Source organism: Carettochelys insculpta, chromosome 13, assembly GCF_033958435.1.
Source record: "Carettochelys insculpta isolate YL-2023 chromosome 13, ASM3395843v1, whole genome shotgun sequence".
NCBI classification, from domain to species: domain Eukaryota; kingdom Metazoa; phylum Chordata; order Testudines; family Carettochelyidae; genus Carettochelys; species Carettochelys insculpta.
Genome location: NC_134149.1, coordinates 23,708,886 through 23,726,893, shown reverse-complemented (window position 1 = coordinate 23,726,893; position 18,008 = coordinate 23,708,886). Strand labels below are relative to the sequence as shown.

The window sequence follows — 18,008 nt, the reverse complement described above, 5'->3', positions numbered from 1 at the left end:
ACTCTAATACTGAAGTACTGTTGTAAGGCAGGTGTGGCAGACTGCTGACTTTTACCATACCTAACTCAGTGGAAGTATCTGGTTGCATCTCCTCCCAGTGGACCCAGGGAGCAATGCAGTTGTTTCAGTAAACAGTACAAAGCCATGTGAAATTGAGACTGGACCCAACTAAGCATAAACAAGTTTCAGATTTGGAGTCCCCACCCCATTACAACATGGACATTGTGTGTGCTCCTCCATTGTTGAGCTGCAGCAACTGCATGCAACTTGATAAATAAAGACAATGGTCACTCTTCTGTAGTGGTTCCAGCGCAGCATGATTACATGTGAACGATGGGAGAGGATGGGAAAGAGGGAGAGTGCAGGGACAGCTGGTGCAGGAGAGTTTACATGGACTCAAACTCATCAATGCGCTGCTTAGTATTGCCCTGCCGGATCTGGCGGAGGGTCTTGTACTTGTCACGGCCCTGCCGCATGTTCTCAGCATGGATCAGGTCATTAGCTGTCTTCTTGGTTTCATCCCTGGCATTTGCCAGCTCAGAGGTAAGAGCCTAGCAACAGGAGAAAAGAAAGGGTTACATGTCAGCACATGCAACAGTCCTGAGCTGTAGTATCAGCAAGAGGTTAAGTAGACCATAGCTCCTTCTTTTTGAAGATTCTTTGGAGATGGAAACCAGGTGCCTCCTGAAATAGGTAGCACCTCACCCCCAACATACTCAGGGTGAGAAGTTTGAAGATGTCACACCTTGGCTTTGCCTAGTCTGTCAGGAATGCTGGACTGAAGTTCGGCAAAACATTGTCTAGGGAGCAGGGGAAAAAGCTCCCAAATACCTTGCTACTGGGGCTTTCCGTCAAGGGATTTTTTCCTGACAAAGGGGCGGGGATGGGAGAGGGAGGACAAATGGCAAAATTAAAGATACTTACACAGCGAACAAAACGGCAAACCCCTTGCTGTGACAAGGCACTGCAGATTCTAGCCACCTTGCCATGCATTGTTCTGTGGCAATGCTAATATTTCTGTCCTGGTCTGCAGGAAAATGAGCTTAGACAGCCAGCGAATGAGTCCCCAGTGCAGTTGCACCACCAGATGGAAATGACCACGTTTTGTTTTAGCACCACTGAATGATCTCACCACCCAGCTGACAGAAGTTTGGTGCAGAGAATGGAAGTACAGCACAGAACAAGGCAGGTTTTCCTTGTCCTGCTCCCAACAATGCACCGCAGGCCTGCTGTTGAGAGGCTGCTACTGAGGTTGCACCTTGCACTTGCGCAGGGTCAGCTAACAGGGCAGCTCACCGGCATGGACACCTGCTTGATGGGAACTGGACCAAGTCCTCCAGCCAGAGTGCTGCCTGCTGGCCGTCAGACAGCTGCTCAAAGTACATCCAACAGATGCTCTTCTTGGCAGGAGTGCAGTACTCCTCGCTAGCAAGAGGTTTGAATGGATTAGCACCACATGGGAGAGGGCAGGGGAGGGGCAAGCTTCTCCCACACCTTCCAGTAGGGTGCCACAGCCTACTCAGTCCAGCACACTGCAAGATGCCTCTGGTCCCCACTAGAGCCAGGGAAGTTTGGTGGAAGGAAGGAAACAGCCACCTGGAAACAGCCTTCCCCACCCCCCCCGCATGTTACCTTCAAGTGTTTCTGAACCCGTTCGTTTTTCTCCGCTTCGGTGGTGCGATCCTCCTCGCTGCGGTCCTTAATGGTGGCCTCTGCCCTCAGCTCAGCACTGGCCTCTGCTGCATTTTCATCCTGTTCGTCATCGTGCTCATTCTCAGACTGCATGGGTTCGGTGACATGAGGGGTGCTCATGGCCATCTTCAGTTCCTCTTTGGTCTTCTCTAGGTCCTCCTGCACAGTCTGAGCCTATGAAGGGCAACATCCATCAGTGGCTTAGCATGAAGAGACCCATTTAAAGGCTTCCCTTACAAGAGGGAGCATCTGGGCTCAGATCCTCTTTCAGCGCATCCATAACAAAGCCTTTGGGCATTAAGCACTTACAAGCAAGAGAATTTAGAGGGTGTCCAGGTATTGCCACAGACCAGTGGAACTAGAAAGGACAAACTTAATCAACTCAGCCATTTCCTGTGACCAGACACGATTTAGACTGGCTTCTTTGACAATCTAGGCGCCTTGTGTGTGCAGGCATGTGTTCATTTTAGGCATTCAGGTACACAAATTGTACTTGTTAATCCTGCACTGTGCATATTCATACCTTAAGCAGCCTCAGTGTGTACAACTGCACGATCTGTACACAAATTAGGTACGAATAAGCATATCATACATGCCAGTCTTTTGGAAGTTCTCAGAGGACAATTCTCGTGTGTCTCCACTTTAAATTGCAGCACAGCTACTTTTTTAAAAAAGCTTCAAAAGCCTTCAAATTCATGTTCCTAAAATGGAGCTATGCACACCTGCATGTCACTTGTTCAGGTTGCTCCCACCACCTTTTTGGTCCTATCAAGGTGAAACAGTAAATAGCTGGTAACTGGTAGCTTTCATCACACATTGGCGTGCCTCCCTTCCACTGAAGGGCTCTGAATGCTAAACCAACTCGAGGGTTGAGTCATAGCATTAAACAAGATGTTTGACCCTCTGATCACAAAGTTTACAGTAAGAAGCTAACTACTGTGCCAAGGTAAGTATACTATTTGAAGATATGTATATCAGAGCTGGAAGGGACCTCAAGAGGTCAGAGGCCAGATGCCTGCCATCACGGCAGGGCCAAGCACCATCCCCGACACATTTTTAAAATCTATTTGCCCCGGGCCTCTAGATAGCCTCCTCAAGGATTGAACTCAAACCCCTCCTCTCTTTAGGCTCCACTGATACCTTCTGTTGCCACTCCATAGCCTCACTCTCTTTCTTCTGTCTGGCAACTTCCAACTGAGAGATTCTGGATGTGAGGTCTGACATCTCAGCTGCCTGTGGAAACAACAGTCTATTGGTAGGAGGAAAAAAAATCCTCTTATTATATGCCTTCAGAACCTTGAAGTTACATTTCCCCAAGATGCAAGGGATAGATACCTTAAGTCACTTTCAGATACATAGTTAGTTGGCCTTATGCTCACCTCAGACTTGAGGGTCCTGGTTCTGAGTCTGTTTCACTTTTTTAGCCACAATAAAGCATATGCATTTTAAAAAAGGGGCAGGTGGGGGCGATTAAGGCGATTTTGTTTTGTTGTTAAGATAGTAGATTTTGCCCCTGCTACAGCGAGACTACATCGTTGTCCAGTTTTGGGGCCAGCAGTGTAGAACTCCAGTAAAACCGTACCTTTGCTACGGTTTCAGGGAAAGTGCTTACCAGCTGCTCCTGAGTCTTTTGCTGATCATGGGATGCTTTCAGCAGGGCTTCCTTTGCTTCTTCTGCCTCTTGGCGTTCCTTAGCCAGCTTCTCTGCTTCTTCCTGGGCTCGTTTCCTTTCCTGCTCTAGCTCTAATGCCCTGCGGGTCTGTTCTTCCAATTCTGAAGTGAAAGCAGAAGGTCTCTTTCCAATCATTCAAGCCCAGAATCTATGCAGGAAAGCAAGCTTCCCTCCCCATGACAGACTGGCACTTTCCCTTCACCACCACCACGGAAAAAGTGGCGAACAAATGTGAGTAAGTATCAGTGAAAAAGATAGCCAGGAATACACTGCTTAGACTTCCTGGCTTTGCACTGCTTTACCCCAGATTTCATCAGTATTTTAACTAGCTTTGAATACTATCAACATATTGATTGGTACTATTTACAAAAGCACCAGACAACTCAAGTTGCCCTTTTGTTTTTAACCCACAGAGCAAACATACAGCAATTTGCTTCATCAACACCAAGTCTACCACCACCTAAAAGGGACTAAAGTTTCAGGAAATAGGACAGGCAGGTCACTTGGGAAAAGTCTGTCCTATCTTCCCCCCTTAGAGTACCATGGAAAAAGGCTTTCCATCAGCACCAGAACAGCAAGTGATTATGTAGCTCAAGGAATGAAGAGGGTTGCTGTGGTAATTGTGGCTTTTGGTTTTAAATGAAGGCCCTGGAGAATCTGGCTGGCTATTTCAGTCTCTTTCAATGCACACTTCTCAATACCTAGCTGAGCCTTCTTGGTTTGCTCCTCAATTTGTTTGAGTCGTTCCATCAGCTCTTCCTTCTCACGCTCAATCTTCTCTTTCTCCTTTTCTGCCAGCTCCCTCTTTTTCTTCTCATTCTCCAGGAGCGCTCTGATTTGGGGTACAAAAAAAAGTTACACATAAGCCACAATTCAAATACAATCAGTAATTCTAGAAGACCTATTAGCCTGTAAGCAGCAGCTGACAGTGAGCTTTCAAGAGATGGATGAAAATTATGTATTTCACTGAACCAACTTGTGTATGCACAGAAACTTCTCTACACCACCACCCCCCACCCACCCAGTCAGGCTATCCAGACTAATCTGAAATGCAGCTTTTAGATTCCAAAGTTTAATAACTAATCAAGGATACGAATAGGGCAGTGTCAAAATGATTTCACATCATAGCAGTCTTCCATAGAATCATACATGTAAAGAGAGTGTCATCTACATCATCTCTTCAGGTTTACTGGAAGAACGTGGATTCCCTGTCTAGGGGTTTACCAGTGACCTCAAAGAATAGCTGCTCAGAGCCCCAGAGTACCCACCTCTCCATCTGTTTCTGATGCTTTTCCTCCCGAGCCTGTGCCTTCATCTGCTGCACCTCAATGGTGTCTGGCTTACGTCTGCGCATGTAGAGCTCATGGTTCCCCATGCACAGCGCCAGGATTCGTTTGTTAATCCGTAATCGTGGGGCATAAAATACAAAGTCCTGGGAACAGATGGGAGACAGCGTTAGACTCCTTGTTCCCCAGGATGCCCCAACCAGACCTCTGTAGCCAACAACAGCCTGGCATAAGAGATGTGAAGAGTCTGCCGCCAGTGATTCCTTCAATAAGAATTAAATTTCAAACATTTGTCTACTTTAGAGACAGATGCCTGAGGACATGGGTCAAGCACCTTGGATTAGGCGTTCTAAAAAAAACACAGGGTTTAGATCATGAAGACTGACAGAAGTATCTCCAAAAGCTCATTGTGGAGATTACAATGAAGTTATAGTTGGCTGTTTTCCTAGCGTTCCTGGAAATTCCACTATTCCTGGTGCTAGATGGTGCAATTCAAGCCTCTGGCCTCAGAAGAAAATCTTCAGGATGTATGCTCTCTGACCAGTGCATACCCAAATGGCATTTGGGGTTTTATGAATACACATGCAGTACAGAAAGCTTTGATAGAGGAAATATTCAAGCCCCAGTGTCTAGTTAAGGGTTTGTGCATTCTCAGACATTCTACATGTGGTTAGGATTTCTGGATTCTATAGCATGGGAAATGATACTGCCTCACACCCTTACTGTTTCTGTTCAGCTAGGGTTGTCATGTTTGGGCCAACATGAAAAGCCAAGTTTCCTCTTCTACCAGAAAAGAGGAGCATTGTGTCACATGAAAAGAAGTGAAAGGAGGTACAACAGCTGCAAGAAGGTGGTTTCCAAGGAGCAGTTACTTGAACATTTCATCCAGGGAAGGAAAGTCAAAGGCTTAAATAGATACAGGAGGCCAACGATCTACAGTTTTCATTTAGTTTTCTCCCAAATTTCATTTCATTTTTGATTTTTCAAGAGAAAACAGGATTTAGTTGAGTTACCAGAAATATTAAGAGTCATCCTTACACTTCAAAAAGAAGGCAGAAGCATTACTACTGGGCTTCTCCCAATAGTCTGCAGTCTGTCACCAAATCAGAAGAGGACAGCTGTATGAAATAGCTATTATATAAACCTCTACCCACTTTCCTGCCAGCCCACTTCCACCCTGAGTACATCAACCACTGCATGGCAAGCTTATGCCAGAGTTACTGGAATGGACTAGACTAATTTAGACTACTCCTCATGTTGAGATGAGAGCTACACATTTACAGATTGTAGTCTGAGTACTCTTCCTTACTGGTGCTTTCTTGTCAATGGGCTTGATAACAAACTTCTTATCATTGAATGAGATATTCCTGATCTCACTCCAAGGGAATCCAATTTTTGGCGTTAACCTGTAATGACAAAGAAAGGCGTTACCCCTAAAGCTGCATCAAAATCTTTGTCTACCATCCCAAACTGGTGTTCAGAATTTCAGTACTTCCCCATCCCAGAACAGGAGTGAAGAGGCACATAAAACACAATGCAGGAGTGCACAGCTTTTCAAACCCTGCCCTCTATTACAGAAAGGGAGGCTAGGTCTAACTATCCACACCCGAGCAGCAGTTTTACTGCCCCCTCTTCTAGGTGAGGGCAGCATGGTGATAGCAGGAGACTCAAGTCTACATAGTGACTGCCTCCTGGGAGGTGGATCAACCACACCAAATGGTAGCAGCTCTCCCCAAAAGAGCCTCTTCATTTAAAAGTTACAGCATAAACCTGTCCTCAGGTTTGAAGGCTTAGTCATGATCATACCCCAACAAACAGGGGTTGCTTAAATGCCTGAATTTCAGTTTCTTGTCCTATCCACCCTATTATAGTGAACAGCTTTACTTCCAACTGCTCTTACACACACAGTGTTAGATCACAAGATTTAGGTCACGAATATAAGAGCCACATCAGGACATGGCTCAGAGGAGTTTACACAGACCACATATAGCATCCTCCCAACAAAGTGAACCAACTTCCTGTTCAGCAGAGCAAGGAACAGCCATCTGTTTAAAAAAAAAGAACCCAGAAAGTCCCAGCCTGGATTCCCAAAATATTTTTGCTTTGGAAAAGGAAGGTTCTGCAGCATGTGAAAGTGTGTTCACTGTCTACACACTGAGGAATGAAGGGCCACTAGAGAAGGGCAATGGAGTGGAGATGTTCTTTTCTTACCGGTCATTCTGCTCATAAATGTTGAGTCCAAGAGCATCAACACCGAGCCAGAGTTCAGAGCCCTTCTTGTTCTTAATGCTGAAGTAGTTCACACCATACATTTCCAGATCTTGTGCAATTTTCAGGTACTCCAAGATGGCATCTTCCCTAACACATGCAGAGAGGAACAGATACTTGTTTCAAATACAAAGAGATACAAGTAAGCCAAAACAAAAACAAAAACAAAAAAGAATTTACTACCTTCTTGATTGAATAGTGGCAGGTAGGCTAACAAAACCCTTTAGAACACTGCCACAGAGCAGTGTTTCTTACAGTGTTGTGTGTGTACCACCAGTGTTATGCAAAAGGATTAAGTGGTACACACAGAAATAAATGACAAACTCAGGAGATACACTGGAAAAGGGGCTATGCCAATAAGGGTGAATGCCTGAAAGGGGCAAGCAAATATTCTAAGTGTGGGAAACACTGCCATACAGGATGACAATGCAGGGAGGATTTTTTAAAATCTGAGGGCTGGGTGAAAGCTAAGGAGGAGCACGTGGTTCAAGTGGGATGTTTCCATTAAGGGGGAATTTCATGTCCTACTGAAGAGAGATAAGAAAGAAGTTGGTAAGGTAGAGGAAGGGGCAAGTGAGGAACAATCAAAAAAAACAAGAGCCCATTTAACCTCCACATGATAGCAAGCAACTGAACACAGACAAGACGTACTTGTACTTATAAAGACAAATGCTCGCTGTTTAAGTACCAGCATGTCTGGTGTTGACGCTGTGTTGTGAAAAACTTGGAAGAAGAATAAGACCCAGAAATACAAGGTACAAAATACATAGGAATGAAAGTATTTCAAACTATTGTGCAAGTGACACTGAAAGTCAAAGTAAAAATTCTAACTGAATTAAACTGTCTCCATAGGAATGTGATTGAAAAAACTCCATGCCTGAACAATAGGATAGCAACAGGAATATCCCACAGACCTTCTGACCAGGAGGATGATCTACTTCAGCAGATTAGAAAGGGTATGAAGGCTGAAGAAAATGCGTTATTTCAACTATCCCACTATTGACAGGTTGTGTCATCTCAGAAATTGTTGCAGAGATTGTTTCTAGACCTAAGTAGTCACTGTTTCTTGTACTCAAACATGCTGTTGCAAAGGAGGGGCAATTCTTGATTTAGTCATAAAGTGCCACTGATCCAAGTGTTGACTTACTGTAGCTAGACTGATCAGGAATAGTGACCATAATAGGGCCTCCAAGCTTCCTAGAGCAGCTGTGCAGGAAGCAGCCAATCATGGCCCAGCAAGCCAGTATAAGAGCTGCTGAACCAGAATAAGTTCAGTTCATTTCTTTGCTGGAACAAGAGAGATGGTGCTTTGGGCTCACTGGTGGGACTCCACTGAGACAAAGCCCTGCACTCCAGGTGAAGGTGCTGTGGCCATGGGGAATTGGCCCAGGAAATCAAGTAACTGTTGCTGACGTAAAGAGATGTTACAGACAGCTGCTGCTATCTACAGGATCACTGGGCTGGGACTCCGAGTAGAGGTCAGACCTGGGCCCCTCACAACCCCCCACTGGCCAATGGGATGGGAGAGCAGGGGAAGTAGCCTAGAAAGCGAGGCATCTCAGGAATGGATAACAGAACTACAGCTGGAGTCAGAGGCCTTAAGAGGGTGCAGGCGTTGCCTCCAGGGAAGGAGCCCTGGGGCACTCTGGTTCTCTGTTTTGTGCCCAAAGGCCCCTGTTGGGCCTGTGCCCTGGAGGAGGTTTGCCTTGTTATTTCAGTTACAGACTGCATGGGACTCAGCCAAAAGGGCCGAGTCACTGGAAGAGCCATCAGAGTACAGAAGCACATTCGTAATGAGGTACACTCACCTCCTCGGAGTGCCCCCTGGAAGATATCCCACATTGGCAAGATGGCCAAAAATGCCACCACAGCTAAAGAGTAAAAGGAGATAAAGTATCAGGGAGTAGCCGTGTGTCTGTATCTGCAAAAACAGGAAGTCCTGTGGCACCTTCTAGGCCACCAGATCTATAGAGCATAAGTTTTCGTAGGCAAAGACTCACTTAGATGCAAAGTTGGTCTCTGCCCATGAAAACTTGCACTCCAATAGATCTATTGGTGTACAAAGGTGCCACAGACCTTCTCATTGTTTGAGTAAAAGGGGATTATTAGAAACAGATTTTTAAAAACCACATGAGAGCACCAGTCCTCCTGCAGAAAACCGAGACGCTTAAGGCAGGCCAAGAAAGAAGTTGAAGAGTTGAAGACACAAATGGCCAAAAAAATTATTTCTCCTGCTGCTTACATACTGGCGGAAAGAAAACCTGCTGAAAATCAGGGGGCCACTGGATGACAGGACTACAAGCTAAATAATCCTTGGGATCAGTCTTTGCTGTGAAGGATCTTCTAGCAGATCCCCCATACCAAACCATTCTGTTTAAGAGGAAAAATCTGAGCAACTGTCCACAGATTAAGGTGTAATTTTGGTCTAAAATTGACAAGTCACTGTGACCAAAAGGTCTTCAACCAAGAGTTCCAAAGAACTCAAATAAAACTGATGTATAATGGATTGCTTAAAGATCAGCCTCTGTACCAGGTAAGTAGAGTGTAGCTAATTTAAAAAGCTTCATCTTCTAAAAGGTCAGTTCTAGAGGCAGCCCTTGCCACTACAGGCTGGTAACCTTAACTTCAGTACCAGGCAAACTGGCTGAATCTGTAACAGCTTCAGACACCAAGGAACACATACATTGTGTAAAATTCTAGGAATTATTTGAGGGAGTAAATAAGCACATGGGTAAGAGTAAGACAGCAGTGGCGTACCTGGATTTTCAGAAAGCCTTTGACAACATCCCTAAAGTGTCAGAAGGTGGGACTCCAAGATGAATGGATGACTGAAAATTGCCCTGTTCCATTCACTGTCTGCAGCAGCTGACATTAACCACGGTTAGATGTAGGCTAGTGAGCTAGATGGGCGATTGGTCTGGTCCAACAGGAGTGCTCTTATAAAAGAATTGTTTGGAAAGTTCAGTTTCACTTCAGTAAAGATATTGTACCCTTGCTGTCCAATACTAGCTGAGAGACAAGGTGGTAGGTATTCTTCAGCAACATGGCAAGAGCAGTGCCAAGAGGTTTTTGCCCTGTATGCATGTAAATGGAAGCTCAAAAACACACACACACCCACACACACACCCACACACACACCCACACACACCCCACTTACCTACAGAAGTTGAGTGCTACCTGCCCATACTGATCTAACAGCAGAGAGAAAGCTGTGCTAGTCTATATACTATCAAAACAAAAAGCAGTCAAGTAGCACCGTAAAGATTAAACAAAATAATTTATTAGGTGAGCTTCCATGGGACAGACCCACTTCTTCAGATCAGCAGAGAGATCAAATCTTGATCAGTTACCTGAGCATTCCCCGATGTTCCTCATGCCACACCTGGATCCTCTCCTCCCACTGGTCCTTGTTGAGTTTGTGCTGCTCCAGAACTCTAGAAAAAGAGAGCACCAGGTGCCTGTCAGTAAAAAGGAAAGGCCTATATCCAGACCAGGCACAAACCTGAACATATGCAGAGCTGTACAGTAAAACTGAATTCTACAGTTAATTTTGGCCTCACTGGCACTTAATCAACTTCTTCTAAGAAACAAGCGGGATATGCAGCAGTGTTGTTCATCAGGCCAGACTGTGGTGTCATGTGACAGGAGCCCTGACCGACCAAATTATATCCAGTTTCTCATTTATTTTGTACCAGTTCATTTATGAATTTCAGTGACAAATTGATTCTCTTCCCTTTGTTTACCCCTCCCCCGCCTTCCTTTTGCTTAGAAATTTAAGCATCTACCTGCATTTCCATACAGAATTGCAATGGGCTGTTCAAAATGCAAATGCCCAGAGAGAATGAATGGGGTTGCAGGAAGTGCAAACAGCTTTGCTCTTAGGGAAAGGACACATCCTGCATGCCTCAATCACGATGATTTGAGAAAACATAAGGCAAAAAGCCAGAGTAAGCAAATCATAACACAGCACTTCTGCACTTCATGGCTGGTAAACTCTACGCACCTTTGAGGAAGCAGTTTGTCACCAGTAAGATAGCCAGGCTTGTGCGCCTCCTTGTTGAAATCTCCATATTTAGATTGGACAGCATAGGAAGCGAGGAGGACAGCAGTCTCTGGAGGGCAATAGATATCATCATTCAAGATGCCCTCCTTCACCTGGAGGAAAAAGAGGCGCTGCGTGATGTCCTGGATCAGCTCCTCCGATACATCCTCGGGGTAGAACTTGGCACGGAACTTGAAGAGCAGCGGGCTTTCCTTGCGCACATCCTGCGCAGTCACCTGGAGCAAGAGAGGGCAGAATCCAGGTTTAGAACTTGCCCACAGGCTGAGGGGAAATGTGTAATTAAGAGGGAGTAACAAAAGACAGACGCATGTTCAAAACACACTTCCCTTCTGACACATAGCAAAGATATATCCTCCCACTGAGCCACTCATTGGGAACAGCTGAGTTGGTCCACCCTAGCTAAGATTTATTTCTCATTTCTCCACTATCAAGTCTGTATCGGTAAGTTATGCAGTGCAGTTTCCTCAGGATGGAGCCAGAAGTCGTATTCACAAGATGTAGTGTGGTGGATCAAGGACAATATTTCATTCATGTGCAATACATCTGCCTAGACAGAAAGCATGGGGATTACTGCAGGCCAGGGACAGCAGGTGGGTTGGCATCTCTCTACACTGCAGACCTACTTACCCTGGAACAGTCAGCACAGACTAGCAAAAAAAAAATCAAGCCGTAGGCCCCCTTTACTATAGGAACCTGTGGCCTTTACTGGGAAGATCCTGTTTGCTGCAATCTAGCCTTAGAGACTGCAACTACCACCACGCCTTGGGAAATGGGGGCTGCTCAGTGAAGACAGCAGGTGGTGATCTCCATAGCAGAGAGGAGCCAGAATGCTGGTGAGGGGCTCTGTCCAGACCAGGAGCTGACACAGGGAAGCTAGAGCCTGCTGGGGCATAGTGCAAGCAGGGAACTCCAGAGGCTGTTGGCAGTTTTCCTTGCTGTGCTTAGAGCTGACTGAGAAGTGCCTGCAAGCAAGGAATTGAGTAACGGACTCTTTGGGAAAGTGCTCCTATGGGAAGGAGCACAGGAGACAGTCAGTCAGTCTGAAGACAAGCAGGGTGATCTGCCCAGGATCCAGCACTGCTGGCATTTGGTGGGGCCAACTCAACTTCAGAAGGGGTCATGCAGCTCGCTGCCTAGGTTAGATGGAGTCACAGAACCAGAGTGCTGTCTCCAGGCGTGCCCATGCAAGTAAGTGTCTAGGGACCCTGGAATCCACGAGTGCGCGCAGGGGTTGGGGGTAAATGGCAGCAGTGTAAATGCCAGTTGCTTCATTAATTTGATTTTATTTAACTGCACACTATGGACTCTAAATAGGATTGTCTTTTAAACCTGGTTTCTTTAAATTGTCTTAACTCTAATTTGTACTTGGTATTTTTAAGTTAACTCCATGCTATGGATTATTATGAGAATGGGTTTAGTCCTAGAGCAGGGGTCAGCAACCAAAATAGAAGGAAAACCCATTTTTTCCTAATTTGCTTAAAAAAAACCCCTTGGTAATTCAAGAGCCACAATGCCTGCGAATACAATAGGGTACTTAATGATTAAGGTCAAGCCATATTTTTTGTAGCCCCTATGTTAAAAACAGCACACAAATGATGTGTAATGCGATACATGTTTACTGCAAGATGTTCACAAATGTTTTGCATAGTCTATTTCCCCACACTTTGTGTGTGTGTCTGTACCACTATTTTCCTTACCTTCCACTCCCAAACCTTCTCTTGGGAGGATGCTAGGAGGAGTTATCCAACATTGAGATCACGTGTGGCTTGCTATTTAGGTAGGAGTTGTTCAGTTTGGGGCTTTAAGATGTTCGCCATTTATCAAAATGAATTAGGAGGGCTTTCCCCCCCACCGCCCTCCAAAAACAACAAAAAATAAGAAGCTTTGTGAGCCACAAAGAAGTCCTTAAAGATCCACATGCGGTGCTGCAGCCACAGGTTGCAGACCCTTGTTCTACAGGCTTCCAAGGCACATTGAGTATGTACTGGGGCCACTCACGTGGCGGCAATGCCAACTTTTAATTCCTTTAGAAGTAGGGAACTGCAGCAGAGGGGTGGATAGAAGAATACCACCTACCCAACATCACTACTGGGATACTCAGGGTCTCCTTTAATATCAGGATCAGGCACGCAGGCCACAGGTAAGCGTTGCCTGTTAAGTCGCCCAGGGAGGAAAGACCTACAGAAAGGTTTACTCTTCAGCATGGCACACCTACAAGAGCCTGGCACAAGTGAGAAGCTGAACATCCTGTCAAGCTGCAGACAATAAGTCTAGAAAACTATGCTTAGAATAAATGCACTAAAAGATGAAGCACGCAAATACCTTTTTATTGAGTTTCAGCCACGTTGAGAAGCCTTTGGTATCCTGGTACTGAAGCCCAAAAAACCAGACTTCTCTCAACCCAATGGTCTTCACCACCTGAAAAAGACAGAGCAATGTGTGCATCAGTAACTGTCACAGATAACTGGCCATGGGCTCACAAGTTAGCTTGTCAGACTTTGGGGTGATGCAGTACAAAGTAGGCAAGCTTAGAAGTGAATCAAACCAGCTTTCACCTGTTGACTCAAGAAATGGGGAGGGGGCAAAACTATCCTTGTTCATTCCCTGTGCTTTGCACTACTTCTGCAGAATCCTTTATAAAGGGAGAGATGAGACAGGGTGATGGTAAGTATGCATGCCAAACTGGTGGCGAGTACTAGCAAAATGCCCTGTGCAGCTCTGCCAGTGCAGAGCAGGGTGGTAGTAATGTATCTTCCAACCTGCGCCCTCACTCTCCGCGAGCACAGGGTGCCAATTCTACAATAGCGTTCCAATCAAGACAGACCACAAACTCATTTCAATGGCCTTCAGAAAGGTACCTTAACTAGGACTCCTGCTGTGGAAAGCTGGAGCAGAGCCACCAGGCAACCTTAAATTACTGACACATTAAGATTTTGCCACCATAACAAATTACAGGTTTCTGTTGTGTGGAGAGTCCAGAGAGTTTGAAGATGGGCAACTTAGACCCTCTTACCTTTTCCTGGTCTCAGCTTGGAGAGCAACAGTGCCAGTGCTGTGATACCAACCAACCATTCTCAAGTGAACAAGGAGGACTGCAGTAGAGGAGTGATTTGTGCTGGCTGGATAAGGCAGAGGCAGACACCACTGACAGATTGTCTATACCTTGGCTCCAGTTCCAGAACCATCCCACATTTTCACATGGAAGGGTCCCACTTTGGGGCACACCATGAACCACTTTGCTATGGACCAGAGAGTCAGCCTTGCTAAGTGTCACTTGAAGAGCCACACTGCACACTACTTTGTAAGTAGTGAATTCCACCTACACCTACCTGTTTTGTTAGTTGCTCCACTCAAGCACACACTACTTTGGCAAGGTAGGAAAACCATGACCTCTAGACAGCGATTCACCACGGATACAGTAAGTAAATGCCAGTGCAGGTCTCTTCCACTACGCACCAGGCACATTTTTGGCACTACACAAACAAAAGGCATTTTTCACATGCCTTGCGGCATTCAGAGTTAGAAAGCTGCCTGAGGTGGAACACAACTGTGGTAATTCTTACTTCCTGTCAGAGGGCAGGGGCTGTTACTTGTGAACGCTTATTTGTTCACAGGCTACTGACAAAGCAACAGAACTGAACATTTTGGTAAGCTGGGGACATATCATCTAGGGCTAACAATTCCCCACAAACCTTCTGAAACAGAGGGTACAGCTACCCTTGCATTCAATCAACAAAGCTTTTATTCCCAGGTGCTCAACTCCCCCTCCCCCAAACGCACAAGTGGGAACACTGCTTTGTCACCAGGAGCACTCTCCTGCCCAAGCGACTGCCGCTCAGGAGGGCCAGAAGTGTTGTGTTGGCAAAAGCGCCAAACATCATTCACACACGCTAGCTTTTAGGCGACAGGACTGCATTGATGCAACCTTGTTGCTAAAAGCTGCATAGCATAGACCTAGCCTTAGTTATCAGGCTTCTAAGCTGTACTCGGCACTTCAGGCAAACCAGAAAGATCACTCTCTCCCTATCCCATTCATTAGCTTCTTAGAGGTAGGAGACATTACCCACCTGGCTTGTAAGTCTAGTCTCTATAAACCACCACTGCATCTAAGTGTTGCAAGACTGCAGGAACTCACTCCTACCCTACCCAGCAGGCTTCAGTTACTCACTCCGTGACTACCTGCTCTCCTCCAACCTGTGCTTGTTGAGGAAGCAGCAGTACTCATGATTGTCCCCTCTCAAAGGGCTTCCTGTTTGAATCTTCAGCAACTCCTCCCCTCTCTCTCTCTCTCACTCCATCTTGTTTTATCTCACTCAGGATGCTGTGCAACCTGAGACTTGTATTACTGCTTTTAGGACCCACGGCTTTTAAGAGCAAGGAAAAAAAATTGCTGGATCCGAGACAAAGTAATAAGTGAACTGGCACTATGATCCACACCTATGTAGCATTTACTAGTTTGGGTCTCTACTTAAGTCAGTTTCACAGGTGTGAAAAATCCTTACCCCAACCAACATAGCTATTTGACTCGAACGCCCAATATAAAAACAACCAGGCTAATGGAAAAATGAGTGATTAGCTAGATTGGCAAAGGCTTTGGGTAGGGGTTGTATCTACAGAGAAGGAAAAATCCAGTCAGTCAATCAGTGTCGGCTGCCTCCCCACTGGAGTTATCCAGCATAGCTATGCAGATGATCAGCATTCCTTGTAAGCCAAGTGCTTGGGCAGGCACCCAGGAGAGATTCAGGTGCTGCCCAGCTGATTAACAGTACATCCACAACATGTGTTTCTATTGGTGATGCACATCTGCAAGAGCCTTGGTGCACATAAAGTTTATTCTACCCAGGGGTGGGAAGAAAATTAAAGGAAACAGATGCCAATATAGCTATGCTGAAAGTCATAACATATCAGGCCACATGCAATAACCCTTCCCCCATGTACCTAGTTCCTCTGATTGTCAGAGTAAGCACTATTGGCTTAAGAGTTGGGCAATTACTCCAAACCTATGGATCAGACTTTAGTGAGTCCCAAGACCATAAGCGAATGTTTATCGCCTGCAATGGAATTTCTGCTGCCAGCGAGGCTGTCTGAAGGGCATTTAAGACTGTTAACCACTGTGCAGTTTGAATGTGTTTCTGGGGTGAGGGGTGAAGGAAGAGTCTTGAACACAGCAAAAAAAATGAAAGCTCTGTTCTCCGGCATTAACATTTGAATGGGATGGCTGCTCACCCCCACTGCTTCATGTGTCTGCTTGCTTGCTTCAATTTCATTTGCCAGCAGCTTAAGCCTGGGAGTTCAGCATACCGAACTGCCAAAAAGGAACCGAATGGCATCACACTGCGGCCCTTGCACAAAAGGACTTTTATTCAGCAGCAGAGAAGTCTGCACAGTAATAGCAAGAGCAGCGACAGATGTACAAAAGGAAAGCCAGCAATGCAAACTCAATACCTTTTCAAGCTCGCTTATCCCCCACCCTCCAAATACTCTTTTTGCAAAGCTACAGGGACACTATGCTGATCGGAACCCACCTAGTTAGTGCTAGGAATTATGTGAGCTGTGGAAGCCAAGCACATGGTCTAGCAAGCAAAAACATCTGTACTCATATCTGAAATAAACTTTCCAACTGGATATGAACGCTGGGAGCATCTACTGAATGCACTCCCCTTTGCACTTAGTTTGTGTAGTTCTACTTGGCAAAGGGAAAGCTTATCAAGGCACAGACCAATTTCTACAGCTGCAACAAGTCTTCCTGACAGCAAGAAGGCTTGTTATCAATCTAGTTTTGTTAAAAGGGTGTTCAGCATTTGCAGATTTGATGAACTGTGCGTGCGCTTGTGGAGCTTACAACATCTGGCAGTGAGCAGGAATGAAGAGTGCAAAGGGACAAGATGCATAGCGTTGTTCCTCATCACCAGACAAAATAAATTCAGGCTGACTAACAGTACTCTGGAGTACAAGGAATTTATTTCACAAACTTCGTTTTCTCCATCTGTTTAAGGGATGGTGGAAAGCACCATACAGAGAGTTAAGGCAATCCTCAAGATTCTAGCTAGTGCATCATAGCCAACAAGATCTTAGTTCAGACACTCGAGTTTCACTTGATAGCCACAAGTGAATCCCAGACTGGAGTTGTGTCAAGCCCTTTTCCACAGTGGTTTGAGCACTGGCCTGCTAAACCCAGGGTTGTGAGCTCAGTCCTCGAGAGGGACCCATTTAGAGATCTGGGGCAATACATTTTAAAAAAATCAGTCAGGGATGTTGATAGAGTCCAGTCCCCTGCATTCTCAGCAGGACCTATGACCCCTGAAGGTCCCTTCCAGTTCCATGATAGGTATATCTCCACCTCATAAATGAAATAGCCACCCTCTAAGTATCCCTGCAAATCAGCCTTTGAACAAATCTCTATGCTCAGGGGGTCAGCAACCAAAATAGCAGGAAAAGCCTTTTTTTTTTTTTTTTTTTTTTTAAAAAAAAGGAATTCAAGAGCTGCAATGCATGTGAATATGAGATGGTCTTTAATAATGTGGCATCAAACCACACTTTTTGTAACTCCTATTTCAAGGATCGCACATATACAATGGACTTCTAATGAGATGTGTTTACTGAAGGACAGACAGACTTTTTATATATTCAATTTCCTCATGTTTTCCATGTGTGTTTGTACCACTGTCTTCCTGTAGGTCACTCCCAAACTTTCCCTCCCACTGGAAAATGCTTGGGGAAGTTATGACGTTTTGAGATCACATTGCCTTTCTCCATTTCTGGACTTGTAGATGTTCGTTGATTATTTTCGATGAACCAGTGTTTTAAAAAAAAAGCAACACTGATTAGAGCACTGGGAGCCACAAAAGTCCTTAAGGAGTGACATGTGGCTCTGGAGCCACAGGCTGCAGACCCTTTTCTATGCCAGTACCATTGTTGCAAATGCATATAAGTCAAGAGCAACACCAGTTTCCTCTGTCCCCTGCTACCCCCAATGCACTCTGCACATTTCACATGCTCTCCATAAAGCTTCCATTGCTCACATTCC

At 45.5% G+C, this 18,008-nt stretch overlaps 1 protein-coding gene across 1 annotated transcript in view; it reads right to left on the bottom strand.

Annotated features, from left to right (window-relative positions):
* Window positions 1-243: 243 nt before the first annotated feature.
* The window catches only part of MSN (moesin), a 68,930-nt gene continuing 51,165 nt past the window's right edge, over window positions 244-18,008 (bottom strand). The window contains exons 3-13 of the mRNA XM_075008209.1: window positions 13,304-13,399; window positions 10,922-11,196; window positions 10,269-10,352; window positions 6,862-7,008; window positions 5,960-6,056; window positions 4,633-4,796; window positions 4,066-4,196; window positions 3,305-3,465; window positions 2,833-2,925; window positions 1,633-1,866; window positions 244-551 (exon numbers count right to left, since the gene is read on the bottom strand). Of these exons, the coding sequence (XP_074864310.1) occupies window positions 387-551; window positions 1,633-1,866; window positions 2,833-2,925; window positions 3,305-3,465; window positions 4,066-4,196; window positions 4,633-4,796; window positions 5,960-6,056; window positions 6,862-7,008; window positions 10,269-10,352; window positions 10,922-11,196; window positions 13,304-13,399 (1,647 nt within the window). The 3' untranslated portion in view covers window positions 244-386. The remainder of the gene's footprint in view (window positions 552-1,632; window positions 1,867-2,832; window positions 2,926-3,304; window positions 3,466-4,065; window positions 4,197-4,632; window positions 4,797-5,959; window positions 6,057-6,861; window positions 7,009-10,268; window positions 10,353-10,921; window positions 11,197-13,303; window positions 13,400-18,008) is intronic.